This window comes from Plecotus auritus, assembly GCF_963455305.1.
Source record: "Plecotus auritus genome assembly, chromosome: 7".
Lineage (NCBI taxonomy): Eukaryota > Metazoa > Chordata > Mammalia > Chiroptera > Vespertilionidae > Plecotus > Plecotus auritus.
Genome location: NC_137774.1, coordinates 46,947,686 through 46,968,320, shown reverse-complemented (window position 1 = coordinate 46,968,320; position 20,635 = coordinate 46,947,686). Strand labels below are relative to the sequence as shown.

General features: G+C 55.1%; 1 protein-coding gene across 4 annotated transcripts in view; it reads left to right on the top strand.

The window, feature by feature from the left end:
* The window catches only part of GAS7 (growth arrest specific 7), a 211,203-nt gene that overhangs the window by 174,728 nt on the left and 15,840 nt on the right, over positions 1-20,635 (top strand). For all 4 annotated transcript variants that reach the window (XM_080681514.1, XM_080681515.1, XM_080681517.1 and 1 more), the window contains exons 5-9: positions 381-434; positions 4,596-4,685; positions 6,965-7,080; positions 9,777-9,851; positions 14,807-14,885. In XM_080681514.1, the coding sequence (XP_080537640.1) occupies positions 381-434; positions 4,596-4,685; positions 6,965-7,080; positions 9,777-9,851; positions 14,807-14,885 (414 nt within the window). The remainder of the gene's footprint in view (positions 1-380; positions 435-4,595; positions 4,686-6,964; positions 7,081-9,776; positions 9,852-14,806; positions 14,886-20,635) is intronic.

Here is a 20,635-nt window from a genome sequence, read left to right as displayed (position 1 = left end):
AGCTTGCCTTCTGCCTTAACCCTCTGCTCCCCAGTGGATTCTGCAGGTGCAAGCAGCAAGCGCACACGGAGCCGCTCACCAGCAGAGGGCAGCTGAGGGTTAACTCCCAAATAGCAGAGGAGAAGAGGAGGCCGCCTGGTTTGGAGCGGTTCCCCCCAGCCTCCCAGCCTCGCGGGCACAGGAGACAGGAGCTGAGTGGGGTCAGGGGTGCTCCCGCCTGCCTCTCCCAGACTATGGTGACTTAGGGTTAGTGGCAGGCTGAACATTCCGAACTTCCCAGCACGCGGCTTGTCACCAACCCACCGCCTTCAGGGGACCCGAGTGAGAGTGAGTCCAGGATGGAGGACAGCTCTGACGATGCTTCTTGCCTCTCCCTCCAGAACCTGGGGTCCTCGTCACCAGGCAGAAAGCAGAGCAAGGAGAACACCATCACGGTAAGTGGCTCCCTCCAAGCGCTCACTGGCTGCGCGGCAAACTGGGCTTTCGGCCACAGATGGGCTGTTGCCATGACAATGTGGACAGAGAGTAGAAGTGATGCCCAGCCTGGAACTGGGAAGTTCCAAAGCTTGGATGCAGCCAGAGTTCCCAGTGGGTCCCCCCTTCTGTGGATGTCACACCTCACTTTTCTCTTTTGGGGAGCGAGGGGAAGGATGGAGGCTGGAATGAGGCAGGAGCCATTTCTGCAGGGTGGGCGGGAGGGGGTGAGGGGGTGAGGGGGTGGACCGCGCTCTGTGCAAGCGGCGTGACGTGCAAATTATAGCCGTGGCAGGGTTGTGTTTGTGCCGGGTAACTTCTGGAAGATGTCAGAGTTAAAAGCAAGGGAAAGATCCCTAAGAATAGAGTTCCCGGGAGTTCCTGGCAGGAAGCAAGCGGCTTCCCCCTGGAGTGGCCACACCACCTCCCAGGGCCCTTCCTGCAGCCGCACACCCCACCTGCAGCATCCCATCAGCCCTGGGCCTGGGAAGGGGGGCGCTGGCCAGCAGTGCCCCCTGCAGGTGGCCAGGTGAGGTGCCCAGGTGCTCAAACAGCCAAGGCCTTGGAGACCTGAGAAGTGTGGTCCTCGCTTTGCCGTTTTGACACAAGCACAGCAGAGCTGGGAATGGGGACTCTCAGGCTCCGTCACGCACACGTCTGAGCATTCTGGCCACCCCCACTGAGGTGAAGCTGAGGGTGGGTGCACGCCCTGGTTCACGTAGGCTGACAGTCCTGCTTGGAAGGAAAAATGGTTAGGCAAACAATAACAGCAATCATTGCTGCCACTCTTGTGTGAGTTTCTAATGCATAAGCGGTGTTTGGAGCGGCTCACTGCTCTCCACGCGCTGTTAGGCGGGGGTGCTGGGACCAGTGTCGTGTGGTGATCGTGAACGTGGGCTCTGAAGCCAGAGTGTGCCGTGCAGGCCTGTCTGCTGTGCAGCGGCCTGGGGCAGGGTCCCCTGTGTCTTTGTGTCTGTGCCCACATCTGGGCAGTGGGGAGGGGGTGGGTATCTGTGCCATAGGGATTGTGTGAGGACTGAGTCCACATGCGGAAAGCACTTAAAACATGCCTGGCACATGGTAAGTGCTCAGTGCACGTTCATATTCTCACCACCCTGTTTATAGATGAGGAAACGGAGGAACAGAGCCACACCCCGCCCAAGGCCACACAGCTGGGAGCCATTAGGATTCCAGACCTGTGCTGTTACCACCCCCCCAATCCACCACTCCCTCCCCCGCCCCCCGCAGTGGACATTGCCTCCTGGGCGGGTAGGGTGGCTCAGCCCCAATGGACTGGTCAGCAGCAGCTTCCTTGTTGCTGGAGCTGATGGGGCAGGGCAGGGCATGGGCAGACCTCAAGGGCAAATCTTCGAATTGCCACAAAATGCCTAGAGTGCTGGAGCAAAGTGGGAGCTCCCAAAAGTTTCCAGAAATGGGAGAGAGAGGGAGAAGAATGTGAGGGGGGTATGGGAATTGTAGAAGGTGAGTGAAAAGGAGAAATGAAGAGCGGAAAGCAGAATGAGGCCTCCCCGCGTTGCCTGACGGGCCTTTGGTGGCCGTGCCCAGGCCAGCAGATGGCCCCGTTCCCTGCGGTGTTGCTTGGAGCCGGGCCTTGGGCTCTGGCAGCCTGGGCGGGGTGGGGCCGGGATCTCCTGGCCAGCACACCTTGTCCATCTCTGCTGGGGCCTTCCCTCCCGCTTCCTGCCCACCGAACCCAGCGTTTCCCGCTTCTCGGGAGCCAGGCTGCGAAGTGAGGCACCTGAGGCCCTGCAATACATGTTACCATGCAGGGTCCCTCCATGGGACCTGAGACCTACAGTTCATCTCTGGGCTGGAAGGTTTGCGTTGTAACCAACACCCCCAGGGTTTCAGGTAAACACTCAACCCTGGGGGATAATTGCTGGGGAAACTGAGGGTGTGGGCACTGGCAGAGCCCCGGACTTGACCTAGGTCTGCTGGCTCGGTTCACCCAGGTGGCCCCACACATCCTCAGGCCGGAGGTGGGCTGGCAGGGTGCAAAGTCGCCCTGTGTGTTGTAGGGTGTTTACCAGCATCCCTGGCCTTTCCCCGCCAGGTGCCAGCAGCAACCCCCGCCCCAGGTGTGACCACCAAAAATGCCTCCAGGTCGCCAGGTGTCCCGGGGCAGGGGAGGGGACAGCCATCCCAGCGGACAGTCGCTGAGCTAACTTCATGGTAGTGTGAAGTCTGTCTGCGAAGTCTGTCCCGCATTTCTCTGCTTCTCCACTTGACTGTGCTGCTCCGAGCCACCATCACGCCCCCTAGTCACTGCGGGGCCTCCCCGGTGGCTGAGGTTGGCTGCATGGTCCCTCCTGTGTGTCCTCCATGCTGCAGTGGATGGCTCACCCTGAGAGTCCCCGGCCAGATGCTTTCGTGCCCCCTCTCCCCCCTTCCCCTGTGCCAGCAGGTCCCCTCTGGCCTCAGTGCTGTCTGCTCCCTGACTGTGATCCCGGCCACAGACAGGCACCTTCCCCAGCCGGCTGGGCACTGCACCCTCAGACCCCGAACCCTTTCCCTCCCTGCCACACTCTTCACCTCCCCCCACCGCCCCGCTGCCTTGACCCCACTTGTATTACCTAATATCACTCCCTCTGAGATTCTCCCCTTCACGTAGCCCTAGCACCCAGGCTCACCCCGTGGTAGATTCCTCCCGGACTATCCCAGTTACTTATTTCTTGTAGTCCTTCCTCATGAGGCTGTAAAGCGTTGAGGGCAGAGACTGTACCTGCTGTTTCCAGCCTCCAGTCATCACACTGGGAAACACTGAGCACCCGCCAGGTGCCCGAGCTGTGCCAGGCACTCGGGAAAGAGCAGGAGAGAGATGGGAAATGAACAGTCACGAGAAGTACAATTACAAATGCACGTGTGCAGCGTGCTGGGAAGGTCTAGCCGAGTGCACCCCCCGCGTGCCATCCACGTGGCACGTGGACGAGCAGGTGTCCACTGAGCAGCCAGCAGGGTGGTTGAGGGCATGAGCTCTGCTGTCATCCTCTGCATTCAAATACTGTACCTGGGCGACGCTCCGCGTCCTCCTATCAAACGAGGCCAGTGTTACTCAGCCCATGGGGCTGCTGGGAGGATGACGTGAGAATCCCTGCGAAGCTCTTGGCAGGGCGCCTGGGTGAGGGCTCCCCAGGAATTGCAGAAGTCGTTCCTTACCACTGCCTCCTGGGGGGCAGCCGGTGCAGTTCCAGAGACGCCCACCAGAGGGCTCAGGGCTCTGAGGATGTGGAGAAACCCCCCCTGGGAGAGCTGGGAGTTTACAGAGGCAGGAACAGCCACCCTGGGGCCCCGGGCCAGTCCATCCAGGGACCAGTGTCCCCACAGACTGTCAGAAGCCATCGAGGGATGAGGCCTTACCCTCCCTGATCTCCCCCTCAACCCAGCTAACTCTCCTTCAGTGGTTGCTTCAGGGCCACAGGCCAACACAAGCCCTTGCCTTCCAGATCCCTACCCAACACCAGAGAAGATGCTTGCCCCACCCCCAGTGCCTTCAGCTTCCTAGTTCCGTGATTCTTAATCCTCAATCCAATGTCAGCTAATGTATCATTAAATCTGGGTGAGATGTTCAGGGACAGCATTAATAAGTTAAATAAAGGTGGGCTGTAATCACCGTGATTTGTTGAAAGCAGAGTAGCTGGAACATGAAATGAGGACTGTGGGAAACTCGAGAATCTATCCTTCGTTTCCATGACTGCTGCGAGAGAGACCCTGCCACAGGGGTCGCCGGAGCCCTTTAGCTGTTACAGAGAGCGCTGGGGGGAGGCATCCTGCCCGTGTGTCATGCACACCTGTCAGACGTACTTGTAGGATAGACTCTTCGAGTGCACTCACTGGGTCGAAGGCTCTGGATGTTTGCAGATTTGAATAGACACTGTCAGTCCGCCCAGCAGAGAGTTTATACCAAGGGCAGCCCCTCTAGGGTGGGTGTGAGTACTGGTGCCCCCATTTGACATGTTGGCCCCTGGAGCATCTTGAGAACCTCGTGTGCATTCTCTCACGCTGACCCTCCTGGCGCCTCTGCAGCGCTGTGTCCGGGAGCAGAGCCTTCCCAGCCGCCCAGCCCTCAGCCGAGTCCTTTCTCCCCTGTCCTGTGCCTGCAGGTCAACTGTGTGACGTTCCCCCACCCGGACACGATGCCGGAGCAGCAGCTGCTGAAACCAACTGAGTGGAGCTATTGCGACTATTTCTGGGTAAGTGGTGCCTTAGTTTCCCCCACAGTGTGGCCCCAAGGACCAAGAGTGAACCCCTAGTGGGGGCACGAAGGGCCTTGAGCTCAAAACAGAGGGGCCTCTCCTGTTGAAACCTAAAGGACTGGTGGGAGATTTAGCATCTGAGGTGGGAAGTTAAGACCCTCTGGAGTCCAGAATGTTCCATAAATCTCAGAGAATTGATAGGGTGTTCATTCGGGACAACACGGAAACCCGGGCAGAAAGCAGGTAAGCTGGTCAGTCCCTTTCTTTGCTGCTCAGTAAAGGCCGGAGACTAGAGTCCACTTCAGCGAAGGAATCTGGGCTCCAGACCTTCTCTGTCACTTGTAGGTGACCTGGGACAATGCCTGTCCCCCGGGGCCTCCCTGTTTCTGTCGAAGTCAGGAGGTTGGGCTCGAGGATCTGTAGAGAGCTCCAGATTCTGGGGTTCCAGAGCCTTTGCATATTGTTCAATGGGTACAAAGTTTCCATTTCCCAAGACAAAGAAAAGTTCTGGAGATAATGGTGGTGATGGTTGTACAACAATGTGACTACTTAATGCCACTGAACTACACTCTTAAAAATGGTCAAGATGGTAAACTTTATGTTATGTGTATTTTTCCACAAGTCAATATCTCTTGACAAATGCACAGCCCAGCTCCTCAGAAACGTGTAGAAATCTTGGGCATTTGCATTTTATTTTATTTTATTTTTTACTAGAGGCCTAGTGCACAAAATTCGTGCACTGGTAGCGTCCCTAGTGGCTGCTGGCTGACTCAGATGGGTACTCCCTCCCTTCCCCCAGCGGGCCCTGCCCCCTGGTCGAACTCCAGACGAAATCCTGGTCAAGGGAACAATTTGCATACTACACTTTTATTATATAGTATTTTTATTGATTTCAGAGAAGAAGAGAGAGGGAGAGAGAGATAGGAACATCAATGATGAGAGAGAATCATCAATCGGCTGCCTCCTGCATGCCCTACACTGGGGATCGAGTCTGTAACCCAGGCATGTGCCCTGACCAGGAATCGAACCGTGACCTCCTGGTTCATAGGTCGACACCTCAACCACTGAGCCACGCCAGCGTTCCCCTCTCCTAAAGTGTCCATTCTTGGATCTTAGAGAAGCAACCCACTCGCATTTCAAGGGGTGGGGCCCGAGGACGCAGCCAGGATGGGGAAGACCTGACCGGATCACGGATCACGCAGTGGCTGAGCTGACCCCGCACCTCTCTGTGAGGTCAAAGGACATACTCTTAACTCCTCCCATTAAACACCAAAGCATTTGACCCTGATTCCTGGGGGTAAAGGCTGTGATTGAGGAGGCACACCCAGGACCTGGGCGGTTCCAAGAGCTGTGAGGGCAGATGTCAGATGAATGTCCCTCGGGGCAGGCCATGCTGCGGGCAGCAGGCAGGAGGTGGGCCAGGGGACGGCAGGAAAAAGATACCCAGGCGTCCTTGAGGAAGTGCAAGCCAAACACAGCTAAACCGTTTAATTTTGAAATTTTAAGAGAATTTGCTTGCAAAATGAATTGGATACTAAGTTTCCATTTCATTGACTTGGCCATCGTTTCTGAGTCCTGAATTTTACTTAAAAGGAGCTCCTAGTAGCTACTGTTCACTGAGTCCTTAGTATCTGCTGAGCACTGGGCTCAGCCATTTCCACATGTGGTTGATCCTGAGGGGATCCTAGGCGGCCGGGCCATTGCTTCTCCAGTTTCCCAGGTGAAGCAGCTCAGGCTAGAGTCCGTGGAGACTTGCTCCCGGCCACCCGCCCTCTTCCACGCTGGCCTCCTCCGATCCAGCTTCTCTTAGAAGCCTCTCTGATCCTGGGTGAATGTGCATTGGAAGGTGTCGCTGCCCGGCCAGTGCAAGAAGCTGACAGGAGATGGGATGGTGTAGGGTTAGGGACATAGGACCCCAAGGTCACAGGCGGTCTCAGCTTAGAGTCAGGATGCCAGGACTCCCCAGAGGGTCCGCAGCCTCAGCAGCCCCTGGTTGGAAGGGATGGGCCCTTGGGGGTCAGAACCTGTGCTCTTGGCTGCTTGCCCTTCCTCTTCTTTCTGGGTTGGACGGTTGAGGGGCATGGGCGTGGGGTGGCTTACGCTCAGAGGGCCCATGGCAGTGGGGCACCAGGAGACACACACGGGTCAGGCAGCCAAGGCCGCTCCTGTCCTCCCTCTCAGGCTGAGGACAGGGTACCCAGGTGTCCTGGTCCCCTGGGTCTGTCTTTCCTCTGCTCCCGCCATCACTGAGGCTCCTACTTCTGCTTCTTTCCTAGGCTGATAAGAAGGACCCCCAAGGCAACGGCAACGTGGCTGGGTTTGAATTGCTGCTTCAGAAACAACTGAAGGGCAAACAGATGCAGAAGGAAATGTCAGAATTCATTCGGGAGAGGTAGGCCTGGCCCCCCCAGCACAGGGCACTGGTGACAGTGTCTATGTGGCCCCTGAGCCGGAGGGGAATGAGTGGCAGGAGGGAGCCTGCACCCCAGCGCTGGGCCTGGTTAGCACCAAGGGGAGCATGAGACTGGAGCCACAACTCATGGCCCTCGGGACAGATCTGGCTGGCAAATGTGTGGTTTTGGCCTACGTCATGTTTTTAAAGATTTGAACCAACATTTTTTAAAGTTGGTCGGATTTTACACTAAAATCTAGCGTCTCTGGAGAAAGCAGGAAGTCTGGCAACAGTGGCTCGGCATCCCTCGTGTGGCATTTGGCTGGAGCTGAGTGGCCACGGCCTCTGTAGGGGGAGCATATGTTCCCAGTTTGCCATCGTCTCCACCACTCCCTACTGTCCCCACACAGACTGCTTGGCTCCTTTACCTATATGGCCCTCATTTGAAGCACTGTCCCTTAGCATGAGAAAAAAGAGAGTGTTCCCTTTCAGTTAATCTTCAAACCAAATCTGTGTCCTGTACCTGGGCTTACAGAACCCACCGCCTCTTCCCACGCCCTCCCTCCTCAGGAGCTCAGTGTAATGGGGGAGTCAGGTGAGGGGCTTTTGGAAAGAAAGTGCAGGGGTTATAGTAGTGGTTCAGATGAACACAGGGGAGGAGACAGTGAATTGGCCCAGATGGGAATATGAAAAGCTATAAAAAGACAAAGTTCCTTTTCTACCCCCTCTCTCCAAGTTCGGAAACCCCATTAAGCACACCTCACACACCCACACACCTCACACACCCACCACCACATGCACATTACCCCCCCACACACATGTGCTTGCACATACACATACACATGTGCCTGGAGACATACACATGTGTGCTCAAACATGGACATGTGCTTGCATACACATGTGTGTTCACACACATACACACAGCTTTCTGTCTGGAGATTCCTGGACACACTGGAAATATTTAGTAAATGGCAATATATTTACACTATTTTTTAATTATAACAACAATTGAATAATAATTCTTTAGCATCTTAAAGCACCTTTTTTCCTTCGAAGCCCTGTTTTCTGTTTGTGTAATGAAATCTTTATTTTATGGCCCATTAAACTGGCAGAGAACTGAGAGTTGCATAGCTCAGGTGCAAAAAAACAACAGTGTAAAACAGGCGAATAGGAAAAAGGTTGTAAAAGCCGAAGCTAGAACACACTTATGGTTTATACTTTCATGAAGGTGTCATGTTGGCAAATAAATTGAGCCTACAGTCTGAGAAGCGCTGGTCTTTCCTGAGGCACGCAGTTTCTCTCAGTCCACCTTGGGGTCACGTTGGGAGCCTTTCAGAGCCAGGAGAGGGGCCGCCAAGCGTGCGGGCCAGGGGCCGAGGCCCGGGCTTTTCTGTGGCCTCGGCTAGAAGCCGGCAGGCGTGGGTGAGGCAGGCGCTGGCCCTGGCTGTGGCTTGCTGAAGCAGACGGACCTCGCGCCTGGGATGTCATGGGAGCCCAGGGAGATTTGCAGTCTAGAGTGTGACGTGGTTTGATCTGCTTTTTAGAGAGATCTCTTGGTCACAGGCTGGAGGCCGCGGGCTGGCCGGCCGGTCATCCTGGGAGCCCGGGGACTCAGGCAGAGTGAACGGGAGGGAGCGATGAGACCCAGAGACCAGCCAGAAGTGGCACTGGAAGCAAAGCAGTGTGAGAAGGAGCAGGCTGTAGGTCTCTCAGCGCCACGCCATGAAATCACGGTCACTCAAATGCTGCCCTGGGATGTGGTAGGCCGCCCTGCCCCAGTGTCTCGGGCTTTCCCATTTGCCGAGGGATGGACCAGGGGCACAGTACCTCCAACAGCACATTGAACGCGGGGGCGCCAGACGATACAGGACGCTCCCCGGAGAGTTGCCTTGAAAGTGTGTCAAGGGCCTGCCTGCTGGAAGCAAAGTCCAAGGCAACTTCCCTCTCTAGGGAAATGGAATCAGCCAGCTCTGGTCACTGCCTGGTCTCCATGGGAATACGTGTGCCCTGCAGGCCTGACCGTTAGAGGCACTGGGGACTGGGAGACGATAGGGAGCAGTTATATTTCTGCTTCTGAGGAGCCGATGCCACTTTGGAGGGTCTAAACCCAGAACTCTGGGGCTGGAAGGGGAGGGACAGGACTGGGCATGCCTGTGGTCCATCATGAGTTACATTCATCTATTTAAGGGTCTCCCATGTGTCCAGCCCTGTGTCAGGAGCTGTGCAAATGACAGCTTTTCATCTTCACAACCTGGGTAGACAGCTGGGAATATCCCATTTTGCAGATGAGCAGACAGGGAGGTTCAGACAATTTTGTGCATTCATTCAACAAATAATGTACTAAACACCTACTACGTGCCAGACGGACAAGAACACGTACTCTCAGAGCATATAGTCTAGTGCAGCTGTGGGCAAACGACAGCCCGCAGGCCAGATCTGGCTGTTCTATCCAGTTCTCTTGCTCTCCCCTCCGCTCCTTTACTTTGAATTTATATTAGTTCACACAAACACTCCATCCATGCTTTTGTTCCGGCCCTCCGGTCCAGTTTAAGAACCCATTGTGGCCCTCGAGTCAAAAAGTTTGCCCACCCCTGGTCTAGTGGGTTCCTTTACACAGTTATTAAGCAGCAGGGCTGTAGGTTGGACCCACCAACTAGCACTGGGGAGCTGACCTGTTGGGTTTTCTCCCCTTGCAGGATAAAGATTGAAGAAGAATATGCGAAGAACTTAGCTAAGCTCTCTCAGAACTCCTTGGCCGCACAGGAGGAAGGGTGAGTGGGGTGTGGGAGGAAGAAGAGACACTCGAAGTGGGGGGGTCCCTTTTCACTGATCACTGATTATTGCCATGGGCCCATTGGAGGGGAAGTCTCCATGGGCCTGGCTCACAGTGGGCATTCATGGTTCAAGGTGGGCACCTGTGACCCAGGTGTGGGCATGCATGCTCAAGGTTAGCACTTCCACATTGTTTTCTCTCTCATGGCCAAGGGCCTCCTGCCATATGCTGGACCCCCTCTGCCCTGGCCCCTGGTAGCTGGGCATCAGCCCCCAGATGCCGCACCTGCTTCCCTTTCTGAGGATAGGCTGGTAGGAACCTGGGTGGGAGAGGATTCCGCACCTGGCCGCTTGTTTAGAATTCTCCCCTGTGGGCCTGACGCCCAGGCCCCCCTCCCCTTCCAGCTGCAACAGTCCAAACCTCCTTGGGTGGGACCTGAGCTGGGGAGGCTCAGCCCACACTCCCTGCCACAGAAGGATGCCTGGTGGAAGGAAGACTGCGCCTTCTCTGCTCTGTCTTGTTAGCAGAGCGTTTGGGCCTGCTGGTGGGAATGTAAATGGTGCAGCCACTGTAGAAACACAGCTTGGCAGTGCCTCAAAAAACTAAGCCTAGAATTACTGTGACCCCGCAGTTCCACTCACAGGCTTAGACCCAAAAGAATTGAAAGCAGATACTCAAACAAATACATGTACACGAATGTTCACAGCACCCAATTCACAGTAGCCAAAAGTTAGAAACAACCCAAATGTCCATCAAAAGATGAATGGACAAATTATGGTGTATCCACATTGGATATATGGATATACACTGAGTGGGCAGATTATTATGATCTCTGAGCACATAATAATCTGGCCACTCAGTGTGTGTGTGTGTGTGTGTGTGTGTGTGTGTGTGTGTGTGTATATTAGAGGCCCAGTGCATGAATTCGTGCATGGGTGGGGTTCTGCCAGCCTGGCCAGGGGGAGGGGACATGAGTGGTTGGCCGGCCTGCCTACTGGTCAAACTCCTGGTTGAAGGGACAATTTGCATATTAGCCTTTTATTATATAGGATATACACTGAGTGGCCAGATTATTATGTGTTCAGAGATCATAATAATCTGGCCACTCAGTGTATGATGGGATTCTTCAGCCATAAAAATGAATGAAGTACTGATCCATACTACTATGTGGATGAAGTGAAAGAAGCAAAACACAGAGGTTGCATATTATATGATTCCATATATGTGAAATGTCCAGAACAGACAAATTCGTAAGACAGAATGGTGTTTGTCTGAGTTTGGGGGATAAAGGGGAATGGGGAGTAACTGCTTAACGAGCACGGGGTTTCTTCTGGTGGAGGGTTGTATTCATCTCCGTGGGTTGCTGTAACAGTAAAAATAGACGGGCTTAAACAGCAGAAATTTAACTTATCACAGCTCTGGAGGCTGGGAGTCCAGCATCAAGGTGCCAGCAGGTTGGTGTCTGGTGAGAGCTCTCCTCTTCTTTGCAGGCGGCCGTCTTTGTGCTCTGGCCTTTCCCAGTGAGGAGAGAAAGCAAGTTCTCAGTGTCTCTTCTTATAAGGACACTAATCCCATCTAATTAGGGCCCCACCCATATGACCTCATGTAACCTGTTTCTGCTATAGAGGACCCATCCCCAACTCACAGTCACACCAGGGGTTAGGGCTTCAACATCGTAACCTAGGGGACACCAGCATTCAGTCCATAGCAGGGTGATGAAAGTGCTTCGGAACTAGCTAGACGTGGTGGTTGCACATCAGGGTGACTGGGCTAAGTGCGATCGTTCTGAATGAATTTCATCCCAATAATAAAAACAAAGGCTCAGGAAGTTAGCGTTGCAGGTCCCTGGAGTCTTCTGTCTGATCGGACCTCCCTCCAGGCAGTGTCTGACTCCCTCCTGAGAGAGGAAGTGAGCCCCAGCGGAAGGCAGCGGATGCTGCGGTTGTCAGCGAGCTGCAACATTAAACGAGTCCAGCCCTGCCTGCATGGCTTGAAATCCCTCAGTGGCAGGGCTTTGCCAGCCGCATGTGGCTTTGATCAAGGCCTCTGCATGGGCCCGCTGTGCAGCCAGCAGGCCGCCTCCGGATGGTTTTCACCGACCCGCCAGCCACAGGCCACAGGGCGGCCCTGCAAGGCTGGTGTCTCTCCCACGGACAGAAATGAGGTTCCCTCCGCCCCCTCTGCTCCATGCACTGGGCCTGAGATGAGGGCAGAAAGGAGCAGTGTGGAGGGGGCGTCCCACCGACCGGGGCAGGGGCCTTTCCATGCATCTCCATACCCTGTGACTACAGTGCTGCCCCGAGTCTTCCCGCCTCCACCTCCTCGGCCTGGGCTGCTGCCGAGGACACTCAGTCCTGCCAACATACACAGCATATGCTCCCAGCTGAAGGCGTCAGGCCTGCACCGCCATGCTGTGCACACACGTACCTACAGACGGGGAACTGGGCATGCCTGCACCGCCATGCTGTGCACACACGTACCTACAGACAAGGAACTGGGCACACGCTCATATACGTGCATCGGCGCTGCTCACCTCCAGCGTGGCCATGAGCACTGCCTTTGCACACAGGCTAACCCCGCACACACTTCTTCCAGCAGGTGCTGTGGGGGGATGAGCCCGTGGGCCCTGCTCTCCATGCAGCCACGCTGTTTTGCACTCACACACAGCTTTGGACATGAGCCCAGTCCCCTTAGAAACTCCCAAAGCGCAGTGCTGCAGCCTAGAGATTTGGGCAGCCTTGGAAGGTGCCTGCCCCTGGGGAGACTCGAGGCTGTGCCACTCGAGTGCTGTGTCCAAATTAGATGCCCCAGCATATGTGCCCACTGGTAAGTACCAGAGCCGGTTATTCATCCTGCCTGGGGCCTTTCTCTCCTGTGTGGAGAGGAAATGGGGTTGGGGTCTTTTCTGCTTGATCGTGTGACAGCATCGTACATTTTGACGTGGCATGCCTCAGTAGCATATTGGAACGGACGTATACCTCAGAATTTAGTTTTTTCATTAACCACTTATCAGATGAAAAATTTCTCTTCAGATGAGAAAATTTCTAATTGCTTTATTCGAAATGGTGACATGACCCCGGGGGGACTGGAATATGTTGGGGGGGCAGTGCATGGGGCATGTATTAGCTCAGACAGACCAATTGATGTTTAGAGTGACATCTTCCCACCTGTGAATGCCCAGCCTGGAGGTGGGGACAGTCTGACCCGGAATTGAACCAGCGACCTCTTAGTTCATGGGTCAGTGCGGAACTACTGAGCCACACGGCCTGGGCCTGATCTGGAAACTGTGCTTCCTCCTGCCCTCCCAGTGGCCTCGGATGACACGCTCAGGCCACCGCAGCTGCCTCTGTGCCAGTGACTGGTGGCGTGCCCTGCTGGTGGTGGACGTGAACGTTCTCAGGACTGCCCATGCCTTTTGGCTTGTGGGCTCCGGTTTCACCTTCCGCAGGCTCACGTGTAGCTCAGCTGAGGGCCGAACCCCTCCCGTCAGCCTTAAAGCGAGTTCCCACTTCTCCGGGGGCTGCTTCCGTAGCTGGGTGTAGTGCTGACGTTCACCCTAGGTCTGGATGCATCCTGAGATAATCCATCTGTATGGCGTGAGGTCAAGGTCAAGAAGCCTTGTTTCCCCTGTGGTGATACAGTCGTCTCTGCACCATTTGTTAAAAGGCTGTCCCTCCTCCATTGAGATAATTGGGCATTCTTGTGGCACATCAGTCCCCCATATCTGAGTCTGTTTCTGGACCTGGTATTCTATTCCCTTATCTGTATGACCACCACGTCTGCTTCCACCCCCTCTATCCCCTGCCCAGGACTCCCTACCCGCCTCCCGGGTCAGGTGAGATGCCGCCAACCAGAACTGCCCCCACAGCTCCCTGGAGCTCAGACCGTGAGGCAGAGAGAAATGTCTGCAGTGTGGGTGGACCATTTCTCCATCTCTTCTCCGGTAGGCTCCCTAGCCGGGGTCACCCAAGGGGACCTTTCTTTGCTGCCAGGCTCCTAGATAAACTCAGTCAGTCATTTCCCTTAAACACCCACCTCAGCCTGAGGCAGCACCACAACCAGACAGGCCTGGGCTGAACCAGAGGGGCCCGTTCTGATCTGTTGGGTAGCTCTCAGCTGCTGGCTTCTCCACTGCAAACCTAGAAGCCACGCTGCACGATGTCTGTTAATCAGCTTTTGCTGCTGGAGTTTAAGGAATTCTCCCGGGAAGTGGCCTTTTGATGGAATGAAGTCAGCCTGGGTTTGCTGGCTGGGTTACGGGCTGGGTGCAGAGGCCCCAGGGTTAAAGAGTTGCAGATTACCAGAGTGTAGCCTGGGGCCTGCATTCCAAGGTCTTGGGGACTTCAGGAGGTTGCTTCTACTGGAGCAGACGTAGCTGAAGGCCTCTGTGTTCCCCAGTGAAGCTGTGTGCAGCACCAGGCCTCACAGTGCAGACTCAGGACCGGCCAGGGCCACACTCCTGTGCTGCCGATGGAGAGCCTGTCTGCCTCTGGGTGTCCCTAGGAGATCCCTAGATCCAGGAGGTGCTCCTCTGCCCCCCTGGAAGCCAAGCCATTGGGGGTTTGCCTGCACACAGGGAGGGCTGTGTGGTACCTTCCATTTGAGCAGGACTGTTCCCTGAGAGCCACCTGTCCTCCCTCTGTGACTCCCCAGCAGGTGCCTATGCCTCGTCAACAAACCAGGGCGGGGTGATGGGAAGGCATGGGGAGAGCAGTCGGCCAGCGATGGAGGCCCTCACTGCTGCACCCCACTTTTGTGCATCTCCCCCAGTTCTCTTGGTTTCTGGATATTTCTTCAGTCTGCTACAGCCTGCTCTGTCAGCTCCTGGGCTCGGTTTGGGGGCTCAGGTTGAAACAGTGCTCAAGTTTGTTTTGTGCCTGCCTGGCCTCTGCCTCACCCAAGCCCAGTCTCCCGGGTCTCCCTCCGAGTCTGACAGTCTGCTTCGTGTTGCAGGTCCCTGGGAGAGGCGTGGGCGCAGGTGAAGAAGAGCCTGGCGGACGAGGCAGAGGTCCACCTCAAGTTCTCTGCCAAGGTAACCCCTCCCCGTGGCCTCTCTGGGCTGGTCTTACTCCATCGTGTGCTGCTAGGCTGTGAACAGCCGCCTCTCCTGTATGTGGTGTTGCCAGTTTCTGTGCTGTAAATGTCAGGGGTTCGGAAGAGACTACAGTAGCACAGCCCTGGACCAGGGTCTGGGATGCACACATCCAGGGCTGGGGGAGATGAGCAGAGCACAGCCCAGGACGATGTTTCCGCCATCCCAGCACAATAGTGAGTAATCAGAGCTAGCCATGAGACTGTGGAGGACAGTGAAATGTAGTTAGGAAGTGATATATGCTGAGTATTTTGTACCCTTATTTTTAATATAATTGATTAATTTTGAATTTAGATCACAATTTTTAATACTGCTGTCTTGAGCAACCAGCTCATAAAATTCCTACACATGCAGCACTTGGCGCCAGTACAGGCCACCCCAGCATCCTTGGCGGTGCGGGGGGGGTCCCCTGAGCGCCTCAGGTGCACCTGTGAAGGATGACACCCCGCCTTCACGTCACTGGGCTCTCGAAGGAATGTGCTGGCATTTCCTCCTCCTTCTTGGTGTCGGGAGAGACTACGCTACGCCAAAGAGAGAGTGGGGGGCTGGGGGGAGGTAGGTTTTGTTTGTTTTTGTCACAAAATTTCAGGCTGGAAAACTGACCCCTCTTTCATCGGTTCTGAAGACCCGAGCACCTGACCGGAGGGCACCACCGTCTCTGTTCCGCGCTCTGCCCTCAGGGCTGTGCCTGGCGCATGGGAACTGCTCAGCTAACATTGTCTGAAGTGATGAGTGAATGGGGCTCAGGAGGAGGCGGACTCTTTCAGGCCCACTTCCTCTCAGGTTCCTCCCTGTTTGCAGGTGACCCTCTCTCCCCGCTCCCTGGCGCAGGTCTCCAAACTCCCTCTCGGGCTGTTGGCTACTTTTCAGGGGGAAAATAAGCCAAGTGTCTAAGTGACATAATTCACACTACAGTGTGCCTGGCTGGCGGCTACCCAGCAGCATGCTCGCCTTTTAAAGGAAGGGAGACCCTTAGCCTCCTGGGTCCTCACTCTCCCCCTCCTCCCCCGCCCCCACCAGCCACGCGACAGCCTGAGCGGACAGAGCGCTTAACCTCTCTGAGCTGCTGTTTTAAATCAGGGGGCACACCGCCTCCTTTCCTACTTGAAGGTGCTTCCCTCCAAAGTTGGCTGCTTCTTCCCGGGGCTCCCACCCTCAGTGCTCATGGGCCCTGTCTCTTGTGGAGTGCGTCCTCCATAGCAGTTGCAGTTCTGGGCCTTGGGTCCCATGGGATGTGCGCTCACCGAGGCGGGAGTCTGGCTCTGTGCCAGGCCTCCCCACCCCCTTCGTGGTGGTGCCCCGCACACAGGGCAGAATGAATGACTCAGAGATGAGCCATGGGGAGGAGGTGCATACAGAGCTGAGTGGAAGGAAAAATCAGTGCTATTTCAAGCTCCTGCTGTGCCGGGTAGGAGTGCCCAGGAGTGAGCTGCCACCCAGATGTGAGAATGCCTGGCTAACAATACCTCACCAACCCAGGCACCAGCCCCTGCACGGGGAAGTCACCCCTCCAGCTGGGCGAGGAGGGAGCTCAGCAAATTAGGCTCTTTCCTGCCATGCAGACAAGGCAGCGAGTTCTTTCTAAGCTGCAGGTCATGGGAGGTGCTCCCTCCAGGCTCCCCGCTGTCCTGGCTCCAGCAGCTCTGTTCCCGCAGTAGAAACCACCATTGGCTGGGGAGGTGGGTGGGAAGGCTGCCAATGGGCTGGGCGGGCTGGGAGCGGATCGATCACCCGAGCTTCTGAAAGGGCTCCTGCTGGATCCCGGGACCCGTGGCACTTACTTCCCATCAGCAGGACCCCGGTTCTGTAATGCTCATAGACCAAACACTCCCCAGTGCTCTGTTTTCCTCTGCTATTTCCTTTTCCCACTGCTGCTCACACAACCACTTCTGCCACCAAATGCTTTTCCCCTTACGGGCCAGTTCCTTCACCAGCGGGGTGTCCTACAATATAACTCAGTCCGGACACTATCTGTGGAGATATCATGGGTCCCACAGGTTCAGGGCTCAGCACCACAACACTGCCCCCACTTCAGATGGCAGTTGCAAGCAGTGGGTCCCTGGGTAACCCACACTTCCGTTGACTAGGCTACAAATTGGGGGTTCTCACCCCTCCGCAAGTGTGATAATTCTCTAGAATGGCTCACAGAACGCAGGACACACTTGCCTAGGTTTCCCAGGTTATTACATGTTAAAGGGTGTGACAGATGATACAGATGAACAGCCATGTGGAGAGGTGCCTAGGGTGAGGTCTGGGGGGGCCTGAGCCCAGGAGCTCCTGTCCCTGTGGAGTGTCACCCTCTTGGCACGTGCTGTGCTCACCAAGCCGAAGCTCTCTGAATGCTGTAATTGACAGGTTTTATGGCGGCTTCATCATGTGGGCATGATAGATTTCCTCTCCAGCTTCTCTCCTCTCCCCAGGGGCTGGGGCCTGCGGCTGCAATCATGGCTTGGTCTTTCTGGTGACCAGCCCCCTCCCGAAGCTAGTCAGGAGCCCACCAGAGACCCCTCCTTAGGACAAAAAGGCTCCTGTCACCCAGGAAATGGCAAAGGACTCAGGAGCTCTGAGACAGGAACCAGGCTCAGCCCAGGCTCAGCGACCAGCTCTGCGAACAGAAGATGCTGCCAGCACCTTCATCACTGAGGAAATCACAAAGGGAGGCGCTCCGGCCAGGAGCCGAGGATTGGAACCACCGTATATATTTGTTACTATGTCGCAGAATCACAGTCTGTAGTGTTCTCGATGGTTCCATGTGGGGCAGAACTCATCTCAGTCTTATCAGCCACCCTGCAGGACGGCGTCTCCACCTCACACGTGAGAAGGGGCAGAGAGGTTAAAGCGGAGCCTGCGGCCACACAGCCTAGGGGGCCGCGATGAAGCAGGATGGAGAGGACAGGGTGGACCTTTTCTCCGGAGGCCAGTGGCACCCTGAGGAGCACACTGCCCTCTCTCAGGGGCTGCCGGGGTGGTGGCCGGCCCTCCTATGCCCAGGACGTCGCCAATGGAAAGCTTGTGAAGGGTTTTCTCTGAGAACTGCTGCTGCTGCTGGCCGGGCAGCGTTGGTGGCCTTAGGCAGTTGCGTTAGCCGCCAGCGATGTGTAGCTGTTTTCTAAAAAGAAGAGAGCGCCAAGGATTCACTGTTTGCCATGGATAATAGGGCTCCATATGCCCCAAACCCATTTATCCTCTGCTCCAAATCTCCCAGGCTTTTCTGTCTGCTAGCTCCAGCCATTGTTACTAGCAACAGGCTGCTAAGAAGGTCTGATGGCTGTGTACACGGGAAGCTACACCTGGCTCTGCTGGAAGAAACTAGACACGTCCCTTGTGATGGGCGCTATGCATCCGTCAGAAGGCTGGGGGCAGAGTGGGAGGCGGGAGTTTCCGTCAGCGCTGCCACTACACGCCTCTGACCCTGCGCAGGGCACTCGGCATCGCCGACTCCCATTTTTCATTTGAAACCTATTTGGTGGGGAACCACTGGGGTACAGCTACATGGCCCCCACAGCACTCGGCATCCGCACCCCGTGTCCACGTGCAGATGCACACGCACACAGCCAACACACACGCTTCCTGAAATGCACTCTTCCCACCTAACGTGCTCTCTGACACCTACCTCGCGACTGGCCCGTTCCCACCAGAAGCTGGTCCTGACACACTAACGGTTTCACTGCGCCCAGCTGCCTGCCGTTCGGAAAACGCTGGGCAGACCGTCTCTGCCGTGTCTGCCGTCTCTGCCGTGTTCTGCATCTCGTGGTTTCTCTTGCCCTCCTCTGTGTGTGTGTGTCGGGTGAGGCCGGGCTGGAGTGAGGAGTTCCCAGCAGGCAACCCGAGTGGATCGGCAGCCTGTCCCATTCCAGACGGGCCAGCCCTGACTTCACCAGGACCTGCTCCTGAGGACTCGACTCCCAGTTACAAAGATGCTTAAAGTTAAAAATGAGTATGAAAGACACTCGGCCAAATTTTCTTTTTCTTAAAGAAAAATTATGTACTTTAAAAGCACTGAAAACACAGAGGGCGATGCAGTGGGATGAGTCCCTCTGGCAGCTATAGCATTGTGTTCCCAGGTGCCATTTGGAATTTGGGGAAAGCACTGTGCTGTGTTGGCAGAGCCTGGGGCTGAAAAGTCCCTCCAGGTCACCCTGGGCGCCCTGACCTCTAGAAATCAACTCCCCCCACCTCCTCAGGAAGAGACCCCACTGAGGGACTCAGGGAGCTCCAGTCACTGAGGCAGCAGGCCCAGGCAGCCCTCAGCCCCAGTGCGGAGCAGGTTGCCATGGCAGCTGAGGTAGGAGCTCCCCCTCAGCAAAGGCCTCACCTGTGTGGGAAAGCGGTCTGCCTTCCTCCATAGCTTTCACACTGCAGCATCTCGCAAACTGCCACCAGGTGGGTGTTTCCTACTCAAGGAAACGGGGGTTCAGAAGAATCCTAGCAAACACTAACCACTAACATCAGGAGCAGAGGGGCGCTGGCTGCCCACTCCCTGCTAGCCTTGGAAGGTCATCCGAGAACAGAGCTGCTGTCACGCAGGTCACTGGGTACTGAGGATTCTGTCATTTCCCCAAGTAGTGAAAGGGCACTCGCTCCGCACCAGCTCCAGCCAGCCAGGCTCCTGGCCTCTTGGACTCAGTCACGCGTAACCGGTGGTATAGAACTAAGAGCATGTAAGCCCTTGAGGTCGCCAGGGAAAAGATCATGTACCAGGAGCCTGTTGAGGAGGAAGAGAGAAATCCCAGAATCCCAGAGTTGGGTGTGTGTGTGTGTGTGTGTGTGTGTGTGTGTGTGTGTGTGTTCCTTTGACAGGAGGCTCAGCTGTACCTTTCAGAGGCATTTCTGGGGCAGGTGGAGGCCCTGGGGCCCTGGAAGGCCAGGCCAGGAGGGCACGGGAGGCTGACTCGGGTGGGGCTCAGAGAGGCTGACTCAGCAAGGCTGTAGGCCAGGGGTGGGCAAACTTTTTGACTCGAGGGCCACAATGGGTTCTTAAACTGGACCGGAGGGCCGGAACAAAAGCATGGATGGAGTGTTTGTGTGAACTAATATAAATTCAAAGTGAAGGAGCTGAGGGAAGAGCAAGAGAACGGATAGAACAGCCGGATCCGGCCCGCAGGCCGTAGTTTGCCCAAGGCTGCTCTAAGCCAAGCATGTCAAACTCAAAGGCTAACACGGGCCAAGTAAACAAGGTTTAAGTTTATGTGGGCCAAAAAACCAAAAGCTTCAATTTTCATAGCAACGTAGGTTTATTTCGATAGAGACATGCTGAATACAAAGGGCTGAAATAAATGAGTCATTGTTAACATAAAATAATAGAACATTTTAATAAAATTAATATTTTTTTCTTGAACATTCACTTACCAGACACTGAATAACTCCACAAATTAATAAGCGTAATGCAAATAAACCTATTTTTCTTGTTCTCCAAAAGCAAAATATTTCCCATTGTGCACACCAAACAAGTCAGTCCAAGACTAATGACGTGGCAGTCGGCTGCTAAAATATTCACTGCTAGTATTAGTGGAGAGAAATGGTGCGTCTGCGCTTAAGGTGTGTAAGGGAAATGAATGCAACATGATTATAGTAATCAGTCATTAGCGAACGTTGTAGTTCGTTATAAATAATTATGTATAACAGGATATTGTAAAAATTAAGTTAGGAAATTTTTATCAAAACGTTTCTGACGTACCATTATATTGGCT